Source organism: Primulina tabacum, unplaced genomic scaffold (genome assembly GCF_025594145.1).
Source record: "Primulina tabacum isolate GXHZ01 unplaced genomic scaffold, ASM2559414v2 Contig618, whole genome shotgun sequence".
Lineage (NCBI taxonomy): Eukaryota > Viridiplantae > Streptophyta > Magnoliopsida > Lamiales > Gesneriaceae > Primulina > Primulina tabacum.
In genome coordinates this window covers 29,473-51,547 of record NW_027459812.1, presented here as the reverse complement: position 1 = coordinate 51,547, position 22,075 = coordinate 29,473, and the positions used below count along the sequence as shown (strand labels likewise).

Here is a 22,075-nt window from a genome sequence, read left to right as displayed (position 1 = left end):
GAAAATTCAATGTTAAGTGTTGTACAATTATTCCAAGGAAATGGGAATCATGTTGGCTGCGGATCAACTTTTGAAAACTAGATAGATATCGAGCACGTAATTAAACAAGAATAAATGTTATAAAATATTTTGAAATATATTTGTACAGATGGATTTATTTATATATTTCGAGCATGTTTTAGTTTGATATTGAGCTTGAATAATGTTGGAGCTTGTTTTAGTTTGATATTTCGGAGTATATATCACCAAATAAATCATTTACTCTTGCTAATATACTATCCTCCAAAAATTAGATTTACTAGTGTTGATCCATTATATATATAATTTCAAAAATATCATACTCGGCTCAAAACCAAAACGTACGTAGTAAACTAATTTTGAGTATGATTCAAACTATTTTCACCGTAACAATTTATATTAACAAAAAATATATTATTTAATGCTCGTGGCCACACATTAATGCTATGTGGGTTAGATGAAATATTTTCTTTAGTCTTACTTTATAGATTTTCAAATATATTTATTGAAAATATCTATAATTTTGCAGTGATAAAGATGCAATTAGTAAAAATAAATCACAAAAACCAAACAGAAAATATAAAAAACTAAAAAAAAAATAAAAAAAAGAGATGTTTCTGGGGAAAAATAAAAAAAAAGAGAGGCAATAGACTCTGGACAATCACGAATCCAACTAAATTACCAACGACTATAAGAAATAAGTGGAAGTAAACCAATATCTTCCGACGGTGGCTAAAATATAGCTAGAAATTGTGTTAGTCTTTTTATCATGTATATGCAGATTAGAAATATTGAGAGATTGAGGACTTGATCCTGTAGAATACAGGATAGTTGGCATTATCCATTTTCTCCAGTAACCCTTCCTACTCACCTATTCTACCTGCAAGAGTAAGAAAAAAAATCGCCTAGATGAGTTAGAGACCACCACAAACTCTGAAAAGCAGCCTAAAATATAGAGTTGTTGTGTGTTCAAAGTCCCCACTTATGATAATAGTATCGCTAGAAACTACGTGTTTTCTTTTCATCATTTATATGCAGACTAGAAATTGAGAGAATGAGGACTTGATTCTGTAGGAAACATGATGGTTGGAATTATCCATTTTCTCCAGTTACCCTTCCTCCTCACCTTTCCTCCCTGCAAGAGTAAGAAAAAAATCGCCTAGATAAGTTAGAAAGCACCGATGCTCTATCTAAAGTGCATGTTGTGGGATGAAATGTCTACAAAATACCCGAAGGATATATAGATATATAGCACAAGTCGATGAGAAAGCTGAAAAGGGATATTAACAGATTTTGCTCTTAAGTTAATCTTTTTTTGGAGGATAGTATATAATGGATAAATACTAGTAAATAATTTTTGGAGGATAGTATATTAGCAAGAGATATGTTATTTGGGTGATATATTCTCCGAAATACAAACTCAAACATGCTCCCACATTATTCTTATACTCAAAAATATCAAACTAAAACATGCTCGAAATATATAAATAAATCCATCTGTATAAATATATTCAAATATTTATAACATTTTATTCTTGTTTAATTATGGCTCGATATCTATCTAGTTTTCAAAAGTTGATCCGCAGCCAGCATGATTCCATTTCCTGGATAATTGTACAACACTTAACATTGAAATTATCTAGAAATCGAAAAATACCATGATTGCCCCAATTTAGGCTATCTTCGATTAGTTTCAATTTGAGTAAAAAATAAAAAACATATAATACATAAAATTAATTTGAATTAATACAAAATTAAATAAATTCAAAATTGAATTAAATGAATTGATAAATCAATGCAAACAATAATTAAAGTGGTCATTTATTACAGTACACACACATATAATTAATTTTGATCTGCACACCTACCGTACACACTTTTGTGAGCACCGATGAGGTGTCACTCATCTATTGGATGTGATGAAATATAGAAAAATTACACATCGAATGGATGAGGGATGGTGTCAATAGATATATATATGATATATATATTGTCAATCATTTGTGTTTAAAATTTTTATACATTTGTATAAAAATTAAATATATCATAGTAACACAAATCATATCACAAATTAATTGATGATATAATCAATGTAAAAAAATTTTAATTTAGTTTATTTTCATAAAGTTAGTTTCAATTTGAATAAAAATATATTAATATATAAATATATTTTAATTAATATAAAAATGAATTAAATTCAAATTTGAACTAAATGAATTGATATAATCAATACAAACAATAATTGAAATTATCATTTATTGTAGTACATATTTCAATATTAATGATATATCTTTTCTTTTTTAGAAATAACATTTTGACGGAAATTAATATTTTTGGCAAAATATAGAGTACTTGGTAAAAGGACATCGTAAAAATGCACAATTGTATTTTAAAAAAACCACTAAAGAACCAGTTGTTTCCTCGTTCAATGATTTTACTTCTTAACCTATATTGCTCATTAAAGAATTGAGGACTTGATCATGTAGAATACAAGAAGGTTGGCATTATCCATTTTTCCTCACCCTACCCTCTCCTCACCTTTTCTCCTGCAAGAGTAAGAAAAAAATCGCCTAGATGAGTTAGAAACCACCAATACTCTATCTAAAGTGCATGTCGTGGGATGAATGTCTACAAAATACCCAAAGGATAACAAGTCTATAGATATATAGAACAAGTCGCATGAGAAAGCTGAAAAGGGGATATTAACAGATTTTGCTCATAATAAGTTAATCGCATATTCACTTGTTTTTTCAGTAAAATTTTGGACTACACTACTAGTAAAAGATTTACTATAAGAAAATGGTATTGCGAATCAATATGCGATACATTTTCACCGTATTTCCACACATTCGAAGCTCGCAAAGCATCCAATATAAGTTGGACATTGTCTGTCAGCTCCCTAATCTGAAAAATTGAGAATGTATAATATTAGTATTCATAGTTAAGTCTCATCGTAATAGGTGGCAAATCATTTAAAAAGTTTGATATGATCAGCCATAAAATATCCAGCTGCCTCTGTGACTATGATAAGAGGTTAAATGGGCAGCACTAACAGTCGATTTGGTGTTTCAAATCATGGCAGGCAAGTTTTCAGCCAGAGATGATTTTGATCCGATCAGGCATCTCCAAATTCCACTCCAAAGACAACTTACATGAATAACTAACCCGTCCAATACTATCTTCATCTCACAAATAGTATCATTGTTACCTAATGAAACCAACTAACTAAAAGAGTGTACATGATTCTAATGGGCATTCTTGGTCATACAAATTTACCATTTCCATATCAATATAAATCTTCTGATAAACTCAAGCGTATTACAGTTAGATATCAATTGTCATTTTATTTCATCCAAGAATAATCTAACAAAACCGAAACATTTCAAAATTCTTAACCTATATTGCTCACTAAATTCCATTAAAGAATCAAGCTTTTGATATTTTCAACTTTCTGATCTAGAGCCTCAAAATTTCTCTTCTAGTACCAACAATCAAAAAAGAATCGCAAGTTTAAGTTAGATAAAATGGATAAAGAAATAAGCATAGCAGGAAATTTTCATTAATTTGGACCGACTTACTTTCTTAAAGCTTGCTATTAAGTTTATGGGAACCCATCCATCCACATCCATTTTCTGGCGCAAATATGTGTCCTTCACCAATTATCATCACTGCAAGATACATGTGAAAATCCAAGCGTTGATACCATGCGCAAATAGACAGCAATGAGCGGATGAATCATTTAGTATGCATAACAAAAATAACATACCAAAATAATAATCTATCTGTTTCACAATTTTGAAGGCAAGTGAGGATCAGGTATGGGAGACGACATTGGTGCATATGGAAACATAGGCATGTGCCCGGGTGAACCTGGGTGGGTCCAAGAGCAAATACGTAAAAGATGAAGCATCTGCAAATTGAAACAAAATATATTAGCACGCAAGATAATCTACAGAAGCAAGTACTCAAGCAGCAAACCTCACCATTGTAGAACACTGGGGGACCATAGGGCCGCGCACCCACAGGGGGAGGTGGAGGAATAAAAGGAGCACTTGAAACTGGACCACCACGTGCGAAGGCCGAGAGGCGACACTCTGCTGGGGTGCAAGGTTTCTCTGCTGCCAAAAGATTGATGGTTATAGCTCCAATCATCAATCCAACGTTCCTGGTATCGTTTGCTACCATGGCCATGATTAGAAGAACCATTCCCTTGAAGTTGCGGTCCACTGTTGTTCCTTCTAAAAGGACCACGCGGATGGTGTGGCTCATGCCCACTGTGAGATCCTCCTCTCTGTCCACATCCCAACGTGTTGTCCCTAGGAGATACCCCCGAAGAGATGCTGGACTTCACTGGCTTAAAAAAGCTTCAACCACAGAACTGTGTGAATTTGGTGCTTGAGAAAAGCTGCCGTTGTGGCTGTTATGTTTCTGTGACTGTCCTGTCACCACCTAGCTCCGGAGAACACTGGCGATAGGAGATTCATGGTTCGAAGCTGAATTTGTTGCTACTTCCTGTGAAGACCAAGAGTCAACTGACGTCCCCTATTATTCACAAAAAGAAAATTTCGTAAGGAAAGCAGTCTAACTTGTACGAAAACTTGATCATCGAGTTCATAATAGCACTAGAAGCATATATAATAAAACCCAAGCAACTAAGAACATCAGATAAATTGAACAGGTAGATTAAAGGGCCAAAATATAGGAACCACATGACAGAAATAATAAACCTGTGACAGAATGATTGTGTTCGTGAGAGAGTTCTTCAAGAGAATCAGTCGAACTCGAAGAAGCCCTTCGTGGAAGCACGAGCTGATTTGGAGAAATCAGGCCAAGATGCTGTCCCCATCAAAGCACCAACCTGCGGAGCCAACACCATTAGCAGGATTGTTCCAAACACACTTCTTGGTTACACCAACATCTCACTTCCCTCAGCCTGACCATCCTCGGCCAAGAAACTAGCAGGTGGTGCGATTAATTGGTTTAGGAAAATTTCAGAAGGCAAAACGTGCTTCTGATCAGAGATACTCGAACATGAACAAGGCGACGCGAGCCGTGAATGGCGATCAATAACAGAATTTACAGATTGAACAGAGGCGGAGGAGTCAGAAGCAGTAGCCATTGCAGAAAACAAAAAAAAATAGGTCAGGCAACTGAACATCAAACCCACCACACAATCGAATCGATTAAAGAAAACCAAAAATTCCCACTCGAAATCGAAATCGCCTATCTCCGCCCGTTTTCTTGTCGGAAGCAAATAAAAGTGCAGTGTTCTAGTCTCCCCGCATATATATAGAGCAATGAAGCGGGGAATTAGTTTTCCTACGACAAATATAATTACAGCTCGGATTTAATTAGGATATACGTATTTAGTATCAGATAAAAAGAAAGGTAATTTTATTTATTTATATATCGGAACAAATAATATTTATATCTCGAAAAAAAAAACAAAGAAGTAAATAATCGATATTTAAAATCCGATATCTTTTATTTATAAAACAAAGCCTATGTTTTTAAAAATCGAAAAATCTTTAATGATTTATAAGGTGATTTATATCAAGTTTTACTTTTAAAATTTTGACATATGGTGATGATAATTTATCTCCAAATTATCATTAAGAGATCTTATCTTTTTTTCAAATTGTTTCACATTAACTTTTTGCTAGAAAATTTGATAGAATTAAAAACTCAAATACAAGATTAGATAAGAAAAACAAAAAACTCTAAAATTACTAAAAAAAAAATAATAATCTAAATAAGAATAAATATTACTATTGTCATATAATTTTTTCCTAAAAAATAGCCGATTTATCTTTAATACCATACTTTAAATAATATAATTAATGTATAACATAACTATACTTTCAAAAAGTATAGATAAGGATTGGATGTTCAAATTTGAAAATATGGTGAGAATAAGAACATGTGTTACTTCTGTTCTTAGATAATAGAGATTATAATTTGCTTTAATCATTAAATCAATTGACAAAATATTCTTTAATTAAATAAAATCATGATAGAAATCTACGTTAAACTAAATAGATTTTTTTTGTCAATTGGTACATAATTGTTCTAAATAATTTATGTACTAATTGATTCAAGCCCAAAAAATTATTAGAAAAAATTGGCTCTACAAGTATTTGTCACTAGTTCAACCTAAGAATTATTATTATGGTCTGATTCATCTATGCACTGCATCTATAGAATATAGAGGTGATTCAACCTGTTCAAGAGTTGATTTTTGTCGTATAGATTATTCATGGTACACACGTAGCATTTTGTTCTAAATATCACTTATTTTTTTGTGTTCCTGTTGATGATGTATCTAATATATTCTAATCACATCTCATGCACTGTAAACGCCACACATACGAACTCTTATATCAACTAACAAATACTTCGTATTTGCTCTTATTTATGAAAATGGCAAAACCGATTTTTTATAAGAGTGCATTTTATGTCATTATAAACTCATTTAAGTGTTCAATTTTTCTATATAAGAAAAATATCAAAGACATTTTTCAGAAGTCCTCATAAGCTCATCCATTAAAAATTTAGCGGTGGTAAATTTTTATTAAATATTGTTATTTGTCCCGGAATCATGAATACAAAACCTAAATGCCTCTTAAAACAAAATATAACCGTACGTACCGTTACATAGCACAATTTTAGTACAGGAAATGAATCCCTCTCTCTGTATCTTAGGTAAATGAAATGTTCTTTGTTTTGGAAAATCAATTTAAAATAGGAAAGTTCAAGTATTTCTAAGGGTGTTTTGGTTGAGTGGATTAAACAATGATAGATTAATAGTCAAACACTTATCCAATATTTGGTTAAAATTTTAAGATGTTTTAATAATCATTTTGATCCGATTTAAGATCCAATTTTTTAGATAACTATTTGATTATTAATCTAACAAATCAAGTGAGATACACTATCAAAACTAATAAATTACATTTTCTCCTCTTATTTCTAGAGTGTTTGTTATTTATTGAATAAAGATGAGTCTTATGTGAGACCGTCTCACGGATCTTAACTGTGAGACGGGTCAACCCTACTCATATTCACAATAAAAGTAACTCTTAGCATAAAAAAATAATACTTTTTCATGGATAGACCCAAATAGAGATCCTCTCAAAAAATACGACCCATGAGACCGTCTCACACAATTTTTTGCCTTGAATAAAAATTTATTTTAGAATGTTGTACGTTAGATGTCGATCCTGTATTTAATATATATCATTATTTTTAATTTGATTTAAACTTTAAAAATATAAGATATATTTTTATTTTGAAAAAAATAATTTATTTGTATATATTTTAATAAAATAATAAAATAAATTTTAATGTTGGTTATGCTTATCAATAATATTTTTATTTATTATATTTAATTTATGATATTTACACATATTAATTCAAGATTATTAATATCGTCATTATTAACATTATTATTATTATTATCTAATATTATGTATTGCTTTGAGCACAACAAATAAGTAAACTTAACAAGGGTATAATATTAAATTTATTAATACGCAAAAACTTGTGTGAGACGGTCTCACGGGTCGTATTTGTGAGACGGATCTCTTATTTGGGTTACCCATGAAAAAGTATTACTTTTTATGCTAAGAGTATTACTTTTTATTGTGAATATGGGTAGAGTTGACCCGTCTCACGGATTATGATCCGTGGGACGGTCTCACATTAGACTCACTCAATATTTAAAAGCTAATCACATATTCAAAATGTTGAACCAAACAATCTTAATAGTATCACATAATGTTTGATTATCTATAACATAATTAATCATTTATTTATCTCATCACTTGTACCAAACACACCCTAAGAATAAGAAAACATGAAATGAAATAAATATTTTAAAGATTCGTCTTGTCTTATTAACCAGTTGAAATCGACTACTGTGTTGATCTATTGTCCCTACTAATGCACTAGCACATTATAATCGGTTGGAGAATTCAGAATCGGTTGGGCAATATCTTTGTTAGATGACTTCCGAAGAAGTTTTTTTGTTTGAAAACCTCTTTCTCCAAATCCACTAAGATTGGACGTTGATGCAGGATTTGATGTATCCTGGAACCAGTTCGACGTTGGTGCAGTAGTTGGTGATCCACAGGTGTTTTAGACTGTTCAAACAGTAATTCAACGATCAAGATGATATTTAAGTTCTAGAAGTTCAACCACTTATTGATTCGGCGGATTTCCTATGACAACAGAATCTTTAGGCCCCAAAATTCACAAGCACCTAAACTGACTAGAAAAATTTCACCAGGCGGGCCTACTCCAAATCTCCAGAAACTATACCAAAAGCAATCATGCCAATGTTCTAGCTATACACATATGGAACAAAATAATACCAGAAAACAGCAAAAATCAACGAAGATTGTTTTGCGCAACCGCTTGGCACAGTTCATCCTCGTAGAATAGGGCTCTATTAGAAGCCAAGGATTGCAGACAGGTTTCGGCAAAAAGGATGGCACCAAACATTTTGAGAAAATGGGGATTCTTGGAAGAGAACAGCTGCAATTTGGCGCATCTCAGTGCATTTTAGACGAGAAGGGGACGAGGGCCATGCTTAGGTGCCTTGGGTGAGTGAGGACTGCCAATCCACACTCCTTTTCCACCTCCCTTGCTGCAAATGGTTCCAATATGTTTCAACATTTTTTGTTTGCAGTAGACTTCTTATGTACAAACAACATATTGGAACCATTTGGTTTGAGTGGTTGTAGATTCAATTTCTTGATTTTGGTTTGATCGTACGCTTCTAATGCAGGTGGGTTATCACGATTCAAGGGGTTTGGTGGTTTCACCCACCCCATAATTATATGTTTTTTTCCTTAACATTGATTTGTTCTCCCGTGGTTTTTATTGTTTTAGGGTTTAGGTTTTTGCTATGTCCCGCAAATTGGGGGTTTTCAGCATATTTGGGGATTTAGAACATTTAAGAAATTATAATTTTAGGCTATGTTTGGACCTTGGGTGACAGAGAATGTGAAGAAAACCATCATTCATACTGAGAACCCCAAGGATGCAGTTTTCATTTTCTTTGTGATTGTGTGGTGTAGGATTTTGGATGTGAATTTTGTGCTGTATAGGTTTTTGGAGTTGATTAAAGGTGATTTTTCAATCACCTTATGATTATTTTTTTCAGAAACGTCTCACGCAGCGACTACCGAATTTTAGAGGGATGTTGATCTTTAGTACTTTCTCTCGAATTATTCTTTATGCTAATGAAGGAGCTGTCCCTGCTATGCAGTTGGTACCATATTGGGAGCAATGACTGGAGCGCTTATTGGCCAAGAGACAGAAAGTGGATTTGTTAGAGGGGCTTCGGTTGGTGCCATATCCGGTGCTGTTTACTCCATCGAAGTCTTTGAATCATCACTTATTTTGTGGCAGTCCGATGAATCTGGGATACAGTGTCTCCTGTATTTGGTAAGTCTTATCTATTGAATGGATTAATCTTGAGTCAATACTATTCAATTGCAGACGTGATAATTCTGGCATTCAATCTTCGAGATTTATAGCATGTTTAGTAATCTGATTGAGTTTGGAGCTAATAATCTGACTGTACAGATTGATGTGATAGTGAGCCTTCTAAGTGGCAGACTTGTCCGCGAGCGTATTGGTCCAGCTATGCTAAGTGCCGTGCAAAGTCAGGTATTATGCTGCTCGATTGCTTTTCTTTGAAATAGGGATGACAGTATTTTTACTTTTTTGACTTTAGAATTTTTCTTCGTTCGTAATCAGATGGAACATGTAGAAACAACATTTGAAGACGTTCCCGACATTTTTGACACCGGGGGCAAATGGTTTGTTAGTAGACACAGTTGAAAAGTTCCCAGATATATACTCTTGCTAATATACTATCCTCCAAAAATTAGATTTACTAGTGTTTATCCATTATATATATAACTTCAAAAATATCGTACTCAGCTCAAAATCAAAACGTAGTAAACTAATTTTAAGTATGATTCAAACTATTTTCATCGTAACAATTTATATTATAACAAAAAAATATTATTTAATGCTTGTGGCAACACATTAAACGGTATATCGTTAGATTAATATTTTCTTTAGTCTTACTTTATAGATTTTCAAAGATATTTTATTGAAAATGTCTATAATTTTTGCAGTGATAAAGATGCAATTAGTAAAAATAAATCACATTAAAAACATTTTTATTCATACTGCAATTCAATTTTTATATATATATATATATATATAATATATATCAAAACATTTTTTCATACGCATAAAGTCTCAACTAAAATAAAACATTATCCTGTCATCAAATATTAAGTATCAACCAAAACCAAACAGAAAATATTCATATCCAATATTTCAATATAATAAGATGTTTCTGGGGAAAAAAAAGAGAGAGATAATAGACTCGAGACAATCACGAATCCAACTAAATTACCAACGACTATAAGAAATAAGTGGAAGTTAACCAAAATCTTCAGACGGTGACTAAATGAAGAAAGGAAGAACAGAAAAACTTTTAGCAAACCAAATCTAGTAAACATTCTCTATCCAAAAATCCATGATTAGGGGACTAAAATGTAGAAAACAAAAAAAATGTGCCGATGTTTCAAGATAGCCGTTGATGACTTCACCGCACAAGCTCGGAAAAGCAGCCTAAAATATAGAGTTGTTGTATGTTCAAAGTCCCCACCTATGTATCGTTAAAAACTATGTGTTTGTCTTTTCATCATGTTATGCAGACTAGAAATATTGAGAGATTGAGAACTTGATCATGTAGGATACAAGATGGTTAACATTATCTATTTTCTACAGTTACCCTTCCTCCTCACCTTTTCTCCCTGCAAGAGTAAGAAAAAAAATCGTCTAGATGAGTTAGAGACCACCACAAGCTCGAAAAAAAGCCTAAAATAGAGAGTTGTTGTGGTTCAAAGTCCCCACCTATGATAATAGTATCGCTAGAAACTACGTGTTTGTCTTTTCATCATGTATATGCAAACTAGAAATATTGAGAGATTGAGGACTTGATCCTATAGGATACATGATGGTTGGCATTATCCATTTTCTCCAGTTACCCTTCCTCCTCACCTTTTCTCCCTGCAAGAGTAAGAAAAAAAAATCGCCTAGATGAGTTAGAGACCACCACAAGCTCGGAAAAGCAGCCTAATAGAGTTGTGTGTGTTCAAAGTCCCCACCTATGATATAATATCACTAGAACTACTACGTGTTTGTCTTTTCATCATTAATATGCATACTAGAAATATTGAGAGATCGAGGACTTGATCCTGTAGGATACATGATGGTTGGCATTATCCATTTTCTCCGGTTACCCTTCCTTCTCACTTTTTCTCCCTGCAAGAGTAAGAAACAAAATCACCTAGATGAGTTAGAGACCACCAATACTCTATCTAAAGTGCATGTCGTGGGCTGAAATGTCTACAAAATACCCAAAGGATAACAAGTATATAGATATATAGAATAAGGCGCGTGAGAAAACTGAAAAGGGGACATTAACAGATTTTGCTCGTAAGTTAATAGCATATTCACTTGTTTTTTCAGTAAAATTTTGGACTACACTACTAGTAAAAGATTAACTATTAGAAAAGTGGTATTACGAAGATCAAACATGTTAATCATTCACCTGTATTTCCACCACATTCGAAGCTCGCAAAGCATCCAGTATAAGTTGGACATTCTGTCAGCTCCCTAATCTGAAAAATTAAGAATGTATAATATTAGTATTCATAGCTAAGTCTCATCTTAATAGGTGGCAAATCATTTAAACAGTTCGATATGATCAGCCATAAAATATCCAGCTGCCTCTGTCACTATGATAAGAGGTTAAATGGCAGCACTAACCATCCTGTATCCTACAGGATCAGGTTCTCAATCTCTCAATATTTCTAGTCTGCATATACATGATGAAAAGACAAACACATAGTTTCTAGCGATACATAAGTGAGGACTTTGAACATACAAAAACTCTATATTTTAGGCTGCTTTTCCGAGCTTGTGCGGTGAAGTCATCAACGGCTATCTTGGCACATCGGCACAGTTTTTTTGTTTTCTACATTTTAGTCCCCCTAATAATGGATTTTTAGATAGAGAAGGTTTACTAGATTTGGTTTGCTAAAAGTTTTTCTATTCTTCTTTTCTTCATATAGCCACCGTCTGAAAATTTTGGTTAACTTCGACTTATTTCTTATAGTCGTTGCTAATTTAGTTGGATTCGTGATTGTCCCGAGTTTATTACCTCTCTTTTTTTTTTTTCAGAAACATCTTATATATTTGAAATATTGGATATGAATTTTTTCTGTTGGGTTTTTGGTTGATACTTAATATTCTGATAACATGATAAGGTTCTTTATTTTAGTTGAGACTTTATGCTTAGAGAAAAATGCTTGGATATATATATAGATATATATAATATATATATATATTATAAAAATTGAATTGTGGTATGAATAAAATATGTTTTTTATGTGATTTATTTTTACTAATTGCATCATTACCACTGCAAAAATTATAGATATTTCAATAAAATATCTTTGAAAATCTATAAAGTAAGACTAAAGAAAATATTTCATCTAACCCATATAGTGTTTAATGTGTGGACACGAGCATTTGAATAATATTTTTTTGTTATATATAAATTGTTACGTTGAAAATAATTTGAATCATACTTAAAATTAGTTTACTACGTTTTGGTTTTAAGATGAGTATGATATTTTTGAAATTATATATAATGGATAAATACTAGTAAATCTAATTTTTGGAGGATAGTATATTAGCAAGAGTATATGATTTATTTGGGTGATATTCTCCGAAATATCAAACTAAAACATGCTCCCACATTATTCTTATACTCAAAAATCAAACTAAAACATGCTCGAAATATATAAATAAATCCATCTGTATAATATATTTCAAAATATTTTATAACATTTTATTCTTGTTTAATTATGTGCTCGATATCTATCTAGTTTTCAAAAGTTGATCCAGCCAGCATGATTCCCATTTCCTTGGAATAATTGTACAACACTTAACATTGAATTATCTAGAAATCGAAAAATACCATGGATTGCCCCAATTTAGGCTATCTTCGATTAGTTTCAATTTGAGTAAAAAAATAAAAAATATAATACATAAATTACATTTGAATTAATACAAAAATTAAATAAATTCAAAATTGAATTAAATGAATTGATATAATCAATGCAAACAATAATTAAAGTGGTCATTTATTACAGTACACACACATATAATTAATTTTGATATCCTGCACACCTACCGTACACACTTTTTGAGCACCGATGAGGTGTCACTCATCTATTGGATGTGATGAAATATAGAAAAATTACGCACATCGAATGGATGATGATATATATATATATAACATTGCAATCATTTGTTTAAAATTTATTTATACAGTTTGTAATAAAAATTAAATATCATAGTAACACAAATCATATCACAAATTAAATTGATTGATATAATCAATGTAAAAATTTTTAATTTAGTTTATATTTTCAATAAAGTTTAGTTTCAATTTGAATAAAAAATAATAAAATAATAATATATAAATATTTTAATTAATATAAAAATGAATTAAATTCAAATTTGAACTAAATGATTGATATAATCAATACAAACAATAATTGAAATTATCATTTATTGTAGTACATATATTTCAATATTAATGATATCTTTTCTTTTTTAGAAAAACATTTTGACGGGAAATTAATATTTTTGGCAAAATATTAGAGTACTTGGTAAAAGGACATCGTAAAATGCACAATTGTATTTTAAAAAAACCACTAAAACCAGTTGTTTCCTCGTTCAATGATTTTACTTCTTAACCTATATTGCTCATTAAAGAAATTGAGGACTTGATCATGTAGAATACAAGAAGGTTGGCATTATCCATTTTCTCCAATTACCCTTCCTCCTCACCTTTTCTCCCTGCAAGAGTAAGAAAAAAAATCGCCTAGATGAGTTAGAAACCACCAATACTCTATCTAAAGTGCATGTCGTGGGATGAAATGTCTACAAAATACCCAAAGGATAACAAGTCTATAGATATATAGAACAAGTCGCATGAGAAAGCTGAAAAGGGGATATTAACAGATTTTGCTCATAAGTTAATCGCATATTCACTTGTTTTTTCAGTAAAATTTTGGACTACACTACTAGTAAAAGATTTACTATAAGAAAGTGGTATTGCGAAGATCAAATATGCGATACATTTCACCTGTATTTCCACCACATTCGAAGCTCGCAAAGCATCCAATATAAGTTGGACATTGTCTGTCAGCTCCCTAATCTGAAAAATTGAGAATGTATAATATTAGTATTCATAGTTAAGTCTCATCGTAATAGGTGGCAAATCATTTAAAAAGTTTGATATGATCAGCCATAAAACCAGCTGCCTGTGACTATGATAAGAGGTTAAATGGCAGCACTAACAGTCGATTTGGTGTTTCAAATCATGGCAGGCAAGATTTTCAGCCAGAGATGATTTTGATCCGATCAGGCATCTCCAAATTCCACTCCAAAGACAACTTACATGAATAACTAACCCGTCCAAGCTACTTCATTCTCAAAATAGTATCATTGTTACCTAATGAAACCAACTAAAAAGAGTGTACCATGATTCTAATGTGCATTCTTGGTCATACAAATTTACCATTTCCATATCAATATAAATCTTCTGATAAACTCAAGCGTATTACAGTTAGATATCAATTGTCATTTTATTTCATCCAAGAATAATCTAACAAAACCGAAACATTTCAAAATTCTTAACCTATATTGCTCACTAAATTCCAATTAAAGAATCAAGCTTTTGATATTTTCAACTTTCTGATCTAGAGCCTCAAAATTTCTCTTCTATGTACCAACAATCAAAAAAAATCGCAAGTTTAAGTTTAGATAAAATGGATAAAGAAATAAGCATAAGCAGGAAATTTTTCATTAATTTGACCGACTTACTTTCTTAAAGCTTGCTATTAAGTTTATGGGAACCCATCCATCCACATCCATTTTCTGGCGCAAATATGTGTCCTTCACCAAATTATCATCACTGCAAGATACATGTGAAAATCCAAGCGTTGATACCATGCGCAAATAGACAGCAATGAGCGGATGAATCATTTAGTATGCATAACAAAAATAACATACCAAAATAATCTATCTGTTTCACAATTTTGGAAGGCAAGTGAGGATCAGGTATGGGAGACGACATTGGTGCATATGGAAACATAGGCATGTGCCCGGGTGAACCTGGGTGGGGTCCAAGAGCAAAATACGTAAAAGATGAAGCATCTGCAAATTGAAACAAAATATAATTAGCACGCAAGATAATCTACAGAAGCAAGTATCTCAAAGCAGCAAACCTCACCATTGTAGAACACTGGGGGACCATAGGGCCGCGCACCCACAGGGGAGGTGGAGGAATAAAAGGAGCACTTGAAACTGGACCACGTATGAAGGGCCGAGAGGCGACACTCTGCTGGGGTGCAAGGTTTACTCTGCTGCCAAAAGATTGATGGTTATAGCTCCAATCATCAATCCAACGTTCCTGGTATCGTTTGCTACCATGGCCATGATTAGAAGAACCATTCCCTTGAAGTTGCGGTCCACTGTTGTTCCTTCTAAAAGGACCACGCGGATGGTGTGGCTCATGCCCACTGTGAGATCCTCCTCTCTGTCCAACATCCCAACGTGTGTTGTCCCTAGGAGATACCCCCGAAGAGATGCTGGACTTCACTGGCTTAAAAGGAGACGCTTCAACCACAGAACTGTGTGAATTTGGTGCTTGAGAAAAGCTGCCGTTGGCTGTTATGTTTCTGTGACTTGTCCTGTCACCACCTAGCTCCGGAGAACACTGGCGGATAGGAGATTCATGGTTCGAAGCTGAATTTGTTGCTACTTCCTGTGAAGACCAAGAGTCAACTGACGTCCCCTATTATTCACAAAAAGAAAATTTCGTAAGGAAAGCAGTCTAACTTGTACGAAAACTTGATCATCGAGTTCATAATAGCACTAGAAGCATATATAATAAAACCCAAGCAACTAAGAACATCAGATAAATTGAACAGGTAGATTAAAAGGGCCAAAATATAGAGAACAACAATGACAGAAATAATAAACCTGTGACAGAATGATTGGTTCGTGAGAGAGTTCTTCAAGAGAATCAGTCGAACTCGAAGAAGCCTTCGTGGAAGCACGAGCTGATTTGGAGAAATCAGGCCAAGATGCTGTCCCCATCAAAGCACCAACCTGCGGAGCAACACCATTAGCAGGATTGTTCCAAACACACTTCTTGGTTACACCAACATTCTCACTTCCCTCAGCCTGACCATCCTCGGCCAAGAAACTAGCAGGTGGTGCGATTAATTGGTTTAGGAAAATTTCAGAAGGCAAAACGTGCTTCTGATCAGAGATACTCGAACATGAACAAGGCGACGCGAGCCGTGAATGGCGATCAATAACAGAATTTACAGATTGAACAGAGGCGGAGGAGTCGAAACAGGGGAGCCGTTGCAGAAAAACAAAAAATATGGTTCAGGGCAACTGAACATCAAAACCCACCAACACAATCGAATCGATTAAGAAAACCCAAAAATTCCCACTCGAAATCGAAATCGCCTATCTCCGCCCGTGTTTCTTGTTCGGAAGCAACTAAAAGTGCAGTGTTCTAGTCCTCCCCGCATATATATAGAGCAATGAAGCGGGGAATTACTTTCCTACGACAAATATAATTACAGCTCGGATTAATTAGATATACGTATTTAGTAATCAAGATAAACAGATAAAGTGTAATTTTATTTATTTATATATCGGAACGAAATAATATTTATATCTCGAAAAAAAAAAACAAAGAATAAATAATCGATATTTAAAATCCGATATCTTTTATTTATAAAAACAAAGCCTATGTTTTTAAAAATCGAAAAATCTTTAATGATTTATAAGGTGATTTATATCAAGTTGTACTTTTAAAATTTTGACATATGGTGATGATATAATTTATCTCCAAAGTTATCATTAAGAAGATCTTATCTTTGTATTTCAAATTGTTTCACATTAACGTTTTGCTAGAAAATTTTGATAGAATTAAATAAAACTCAAATACAAGATTAGATAAGAAAAAACAAAAAACTTACTCTAAAATTACTAAAAAAAATAAATAATCTAAATAGAAATAAAATATTTACTATTGTCATATTATTTTTCCTAAAAAAATAGCCGATTTATCTTTAATACCATACTTAAATAAATAATAATTAATGTATAGACATAACTAGACTTTCAAAAATATAGATAGGATTGGATGTTCAAAATTTGAAAATATGGTGAGATAAGACATGAGTGTTACTTCTGTTCTTAGATAATATAGAGATTATAATTTGCTTTAATCATTCTAAATCAATTGACAAAAATATTCTTTTAATTAAATAAAAATCATGATAGAAATCTACGTTAAACTAAATAGATTTTTTTGTCAATTGACATGTAATAATTTTCTAAATAATTATGTACTAATTGATTCAAGCCCAAAAAATTATTAGAAAAAAATTGGCTCTACAAGTATTTGTCACTAGTTCAACCCTAAAGAATTATTATTATGGTCTGATTCATCTATGCACTGCTATCTAGAATATAGAGGATGATTCAACATGTTCAAGAGTTGATTTTTGTCGTATAAGATTATTCATGTACACCACGTAGCATTTTGTTCTAAATATCACTTATTTTTTTGTGTTCCTGTTGATGATTGTATCTAATATTATTCTATCACATCTCATGCACATGTAAACGCCACAACATAACGAACTCTTATATCAACTAACAAATACTTCGTATTGCTCTTATTTTATGAAAATGCAAAACCGATTTTTTATAAGAGTGCATTTTATGTCATTATAAACTCATTTAAGTGTTCAATTTTCTATATAAGAAGAAATATCAAAGACATGTTTCAGAAGTCCTCAATAAGCTCATCCATTTAAAAATTGAGCGGTGGTAATATTTTATTAAATATTGTATATTTGTCCCGGAATCATGAAATACAAAACCTAAAGTGCCTCTTAAAACAAAATATAAACCGTACCGTTATCATAGCACAATTTTAGTACAAGAAATGAATCCCTCTCTCTGTATTCTTAGGTAAATGAAAATGTTCTTTGTTTATGGAAAAATCATTTAAAATAGGAAAGGTTCAAAGTATATTCTAAGGGTGTGTTTGGTTGAGTGGATTAAACAATGATAGATTAATAGTCAAACACTTATCCAATATTTGGTTAAAATTTTAAAGATGTTTTAATAATCATTTTGATCCGATTTAAGATCCATTTTTAGATAACTATTTGATTATTAATCTAACAAATCAAGTGAGATACACTATCAAAACTTAATAAATTACATTTTCTCCTCGTATTTCTTAGAGGTGTTAAGTTATTTATTGAATAAAGAGTGAGTCTTATGTGAGACCGTCTCACGGATCTTAATCTGTGAGACGGTCAACCCTACTCATATTCACAATAAAAGTATACTCTTAGCATAAAAAATAATACTTTTTCATGGATGACCCAAATAGAGATCCGTCTCAAAAAATACGACCCATGAGACCGTCTCACACAAGTTTTTTGCCTTGAATAAAAATTTATTTTAGAATGTTGTACGTTAGATGTCGATCCTGATATTTAATATATATCATTATTATTTAATTTGATTTAACTTTAAAAAATATAAAGATATATTTTTATTTTGAAAAAAAATAATTTATTTGTATATATTTTAATAAAATAATAAAAACTAAATTTTAATGTTGGTTATGCTTATCAATAATATTTTTATTTTTATTATATTTAATTTATGATATTTACACATATAATTCAAAGATTATTAATATCGTCATTATTAACATTATTATTATTATTATCTAATATTATGTATTGCTTTGAGCACAACAAATAAGTAAACTTAACAAGGGTATAATATTAAATTTATTAATACGCAAAAACTTGTGTGAGACGGTCTCACGGGTCGTATTTGTGAGACGGATCTCTTATTTGGGTTACCCATGAAAAAGTATTACTTTTTATGCTAAGAGTATTACTTTTTATGCTAAGAGTATTACTTTTTATTGTGAATATGGGTAGAGTGACCCGCTCTCACGGATTATGATCCGTGGGACGGTCTCACATGAGACTCACTCAATATTTAAAAGCTACTCACATATTCAAAATGGTGAACCAAACAATCTTAATAGTATCACATATGTTTGATTATCTATAGCATAATTAATCATTTATTTATCTCATCACTTGTACCAAACACACCCTAATAGAATAAGAAAACATGAAATGAAATAAATATTTAAAGATTCGTCTTGTCTTATTAACCAGTTGAAATCGACTACTGTGTTAGATCTATTGTCCTACTAATGCACTAGCACATTATAATTCGGTTGGGAGAATTCAGAATCGATTGGGCAATATCTTGTTAGATGACTTCCAGAAGAAGTTTTTTTGTTTTGAAAACCTCTTTCTCCAAATCCACTAAGATTGGACGTTGATGCAGGATTTGATGTATGCCTGGAACCCGTTCGACGTTGGTGCAGTAGTTGGTGATCCACAGGGTGTTTTAGACTGTTCAAACAGTAATTCAACGTTCAAGATAGTATTTAAGTTCTAGAAGTTCAACCACTTATTGATTCGGCGGATTTCCTATGACACAGAATCTTTAGGCCCCAAAATTCACAAGCACCTAACTGACTAGAAAAATTTCACCAGGCGGGCCTACTCCAAATCTCCAGAAACTATACCAAAAGCAATCATGCCAATGTTCTAGCTATACACATATATGACAAAAATAATACCAGAAAACAGCAAAAATCAACGAAGATTGTTTTGCGCACCGCTTGGCACAGTTCATCCTCGTAGAATAGGGCTCTATTAGAAGCCAAGGATTTGCAGACAGGTTTCGGCAAAAAGGATGGCACCAAACATTTTGAAGAAAATGGGATTCTTGGAAGAGAACAGCTGCAATTTGGCGCATCTCAGTGCATTTTAGACGAGAAGGGGGACGAGGGCCATGCTTAGGTGCCTTGGGTGAGTGAGGACTGGCCAATCCACACTCCTTTTTCCACCTCCCTTGCTGCAAAATGGTTCCAATATGTTTCAACATTTTTTGTTTGCAGTAGACTTCTTAGTACAAACAACATATTGGAACCATTTGGTTGAGTGGTTGTAGATTCAATTTCTTGATTTGGTTTGATCGTACGCTTCTAATGCAGGTGGGTTATCACGATTCAAGGGGTTGGTGGTTTCACCACCCCCATAATTATAATGTGTTTTTTCCTTAACATTGATTTGTTCTCCCGTGGTTTTTATTGTTTTAGGGTTTAGGTTTTTGCTATGTCCCGCAAATTGGGGGTTTTCAGCATATTTGGGGATTTAGAACATTTAAAGAAATTATAATTTAGGCTATGTTTGGACCTTGGGTGACAGAGAATGTGAAGAAAACCATCATTCATACTGAGAACCCCAAGGATGCAGTTTTCATTTTCTTGTGATTGTGTGGTGTAGGATTTTGGATGTGAATTTTGTGCTGTATAGGTTTTTGGAGTTGATTAAAGGTGATTTTCAATCACCTTATGATTATTTTTTCAGAACGTCTCACGCAGCGACTACCGAATTTTAGAGGGATGTTGATCTTTAGTAGTACTTTCTCTCGAATTATTCTTTATGCTAATGAAGGAGCTGTCCCTGCTATGCAGGTTGGTACCATATTGGGAGCAATGACTGGAGCGCTTATTGGCCAAGAGACAGAAAGTGGATTTGTTAGAGGGGCTTCGGTTGGTGCCATATCCGGTGCTGTTTACCTCCATCGAAGTCTTTGAATCATCACTATTTTGTGGCAGTCCGATGAATCTGGGATACAGTGTCTCCTGTATTTGGTAAGTCTTATCTATTGAATGGATTAATAATCTTGAGTCAATACTATTCAATTGCAGACGTGATAATTCTGGCATTCAATCTTCGAGATTTATAGCATGTTTAGTAATCTGATTGAGTTTGGAGCTAATAATCTGACTGTACAGATGATGTGATAGTGAGCCTTCTAAGTGGCAGACTTGTCCGCGAGCGTATTGGTCCAGCTATGCTAAGTGCCGTGCAAAGTCAGGTATTATGCTGCTCGATTGCTTTTCTTTGAAATAGGGATGACAGTATTTTTACTTTTTTGACTTACGAAATTTTTCTTCGTTAATCAGATGGGAGCTGTAGAAACAACATTTGAAGACGTTCCCGACATTTTCTTCGTTAATCAGATGGGAGCTGTAGAAACAACATTTGAAGACGTTCCCAACATTTGAGCTCTTTGTATATAGACTTCTTTTATCGACAAGTTGAACTGATTTAGAAGAATCTGTCCCATGCTTTTAAATATACGCAGGACTTTCAGCTAGGGGAGACCGTGCGAAGTTTACCTCATTGTCACCACTTGTTTCATCTACCTTGCATCGACTCTTGGCTGGTGAGACACGGTTCTTGCCCGTTGTGTAGAAGAGTATTTTGATGCTCTTTTTGTACGGCGAGAAACACCAGCTTGATGATATCCTCTTACTCGTATACGGCCTCTCTATTTGTTCAATAAATCCGTAGTTTTAGATTGGCTAGGTGCAGCTCTATGTATGTAGTTTCTGAGCAACATCTTTCGTGTTCGGTCTCTGCGCTTGATCACGATTTTGTAAAGAAATTTTGAGGTGTGGTTTGTATTCCCTCACAGATCCTACGTACACACAATGTTTGTTTGCTATTAGTATTTTCTTATCATCACTAGTTGTGTTGTTACATGGCATTGTATCGTATCCATCTTGTATGACGTGGATATTTGACTATTCCTATAAATCATCGTAAATTATGCAAATTAGTACAGGCGCATAATATATTTTCATTCTTATTCATTTATAAATATTGTTCCATAGTTTATTTATCAATAAAGTTCAATTTTCTTGCTTGATTTTCACTTCATTCACAACCATGCTTTG

The 22,075-nt window shown here is 32.8% G+C and overlaps 1 protein-coding gene and 1 pseudogene across 1 annotated transcript; one reads left to right on the top strand and one right to left on the bottom strand.

Annotated features, from left to right (window-relative positions):
* Positions 1 to 11,344: 11,344 nt before the first annotated feature.
* On the bottom strand, positions 11,345 to 16,601 carry LOC142534604 (la-related protein 1C-like). Its single transcript, XM_075641465.1, has 8 exons — positions 16,522 to 16,601; positions 16,171 to 16,396; positions 15,414 to 15,982; positions 15,010 to 15,100; positions 14,270 to 14,341; positions 13,972 to 13,980; positions 11,660 to 11,729; positions 11,345 to 11,370 (listed from the first exon to the last, which is right to left on the bottom strand). The coding sequence occupies exons 1-8, from the start codon at positions 16,599 to 16,601 to the stop codon at positions 11,345 to 11,347; spliced, it is 1,143 nt and encodes a 380-aa protein (XP_075497580.1).
* A 4,130-nt stretch (positions 16,602 to 20,731) lies between these two features.
* Positions 20,732 to 21,792, top strand: LOC142534599 (NEP1-interacting protein-like 1; annotated as a pseudogene).
* The last annotated feature ends 283 nt before the right edge of the window (positions 21,793 to 22,075 follow it).

Bases quoted from the DNA above. Each gene is read 5' to 3' on its own strand.
- LOC142534604 (XM_075641465.1), bottom strand. From the start codon at position 16,601: ATGTTCAGTTGCCCTGAACCATATTTTTTGTTTTTCTGCAACGGCTCC. The intron at 15,983-16,170 runs GTTTATTATTTC...TGTGAATAATAG, and splicing joins AACCAATCATTCTGTCACAG to GGGACGTCAGTTGACTCTTG. The intron at 14,342-15,009 runs GTAAGTCGGTCA...TCAATTTTTCAG, and splicing joins TAATAGCAAGCTTTAAGAAA to ATTAGGGAGCTGACAGACAA.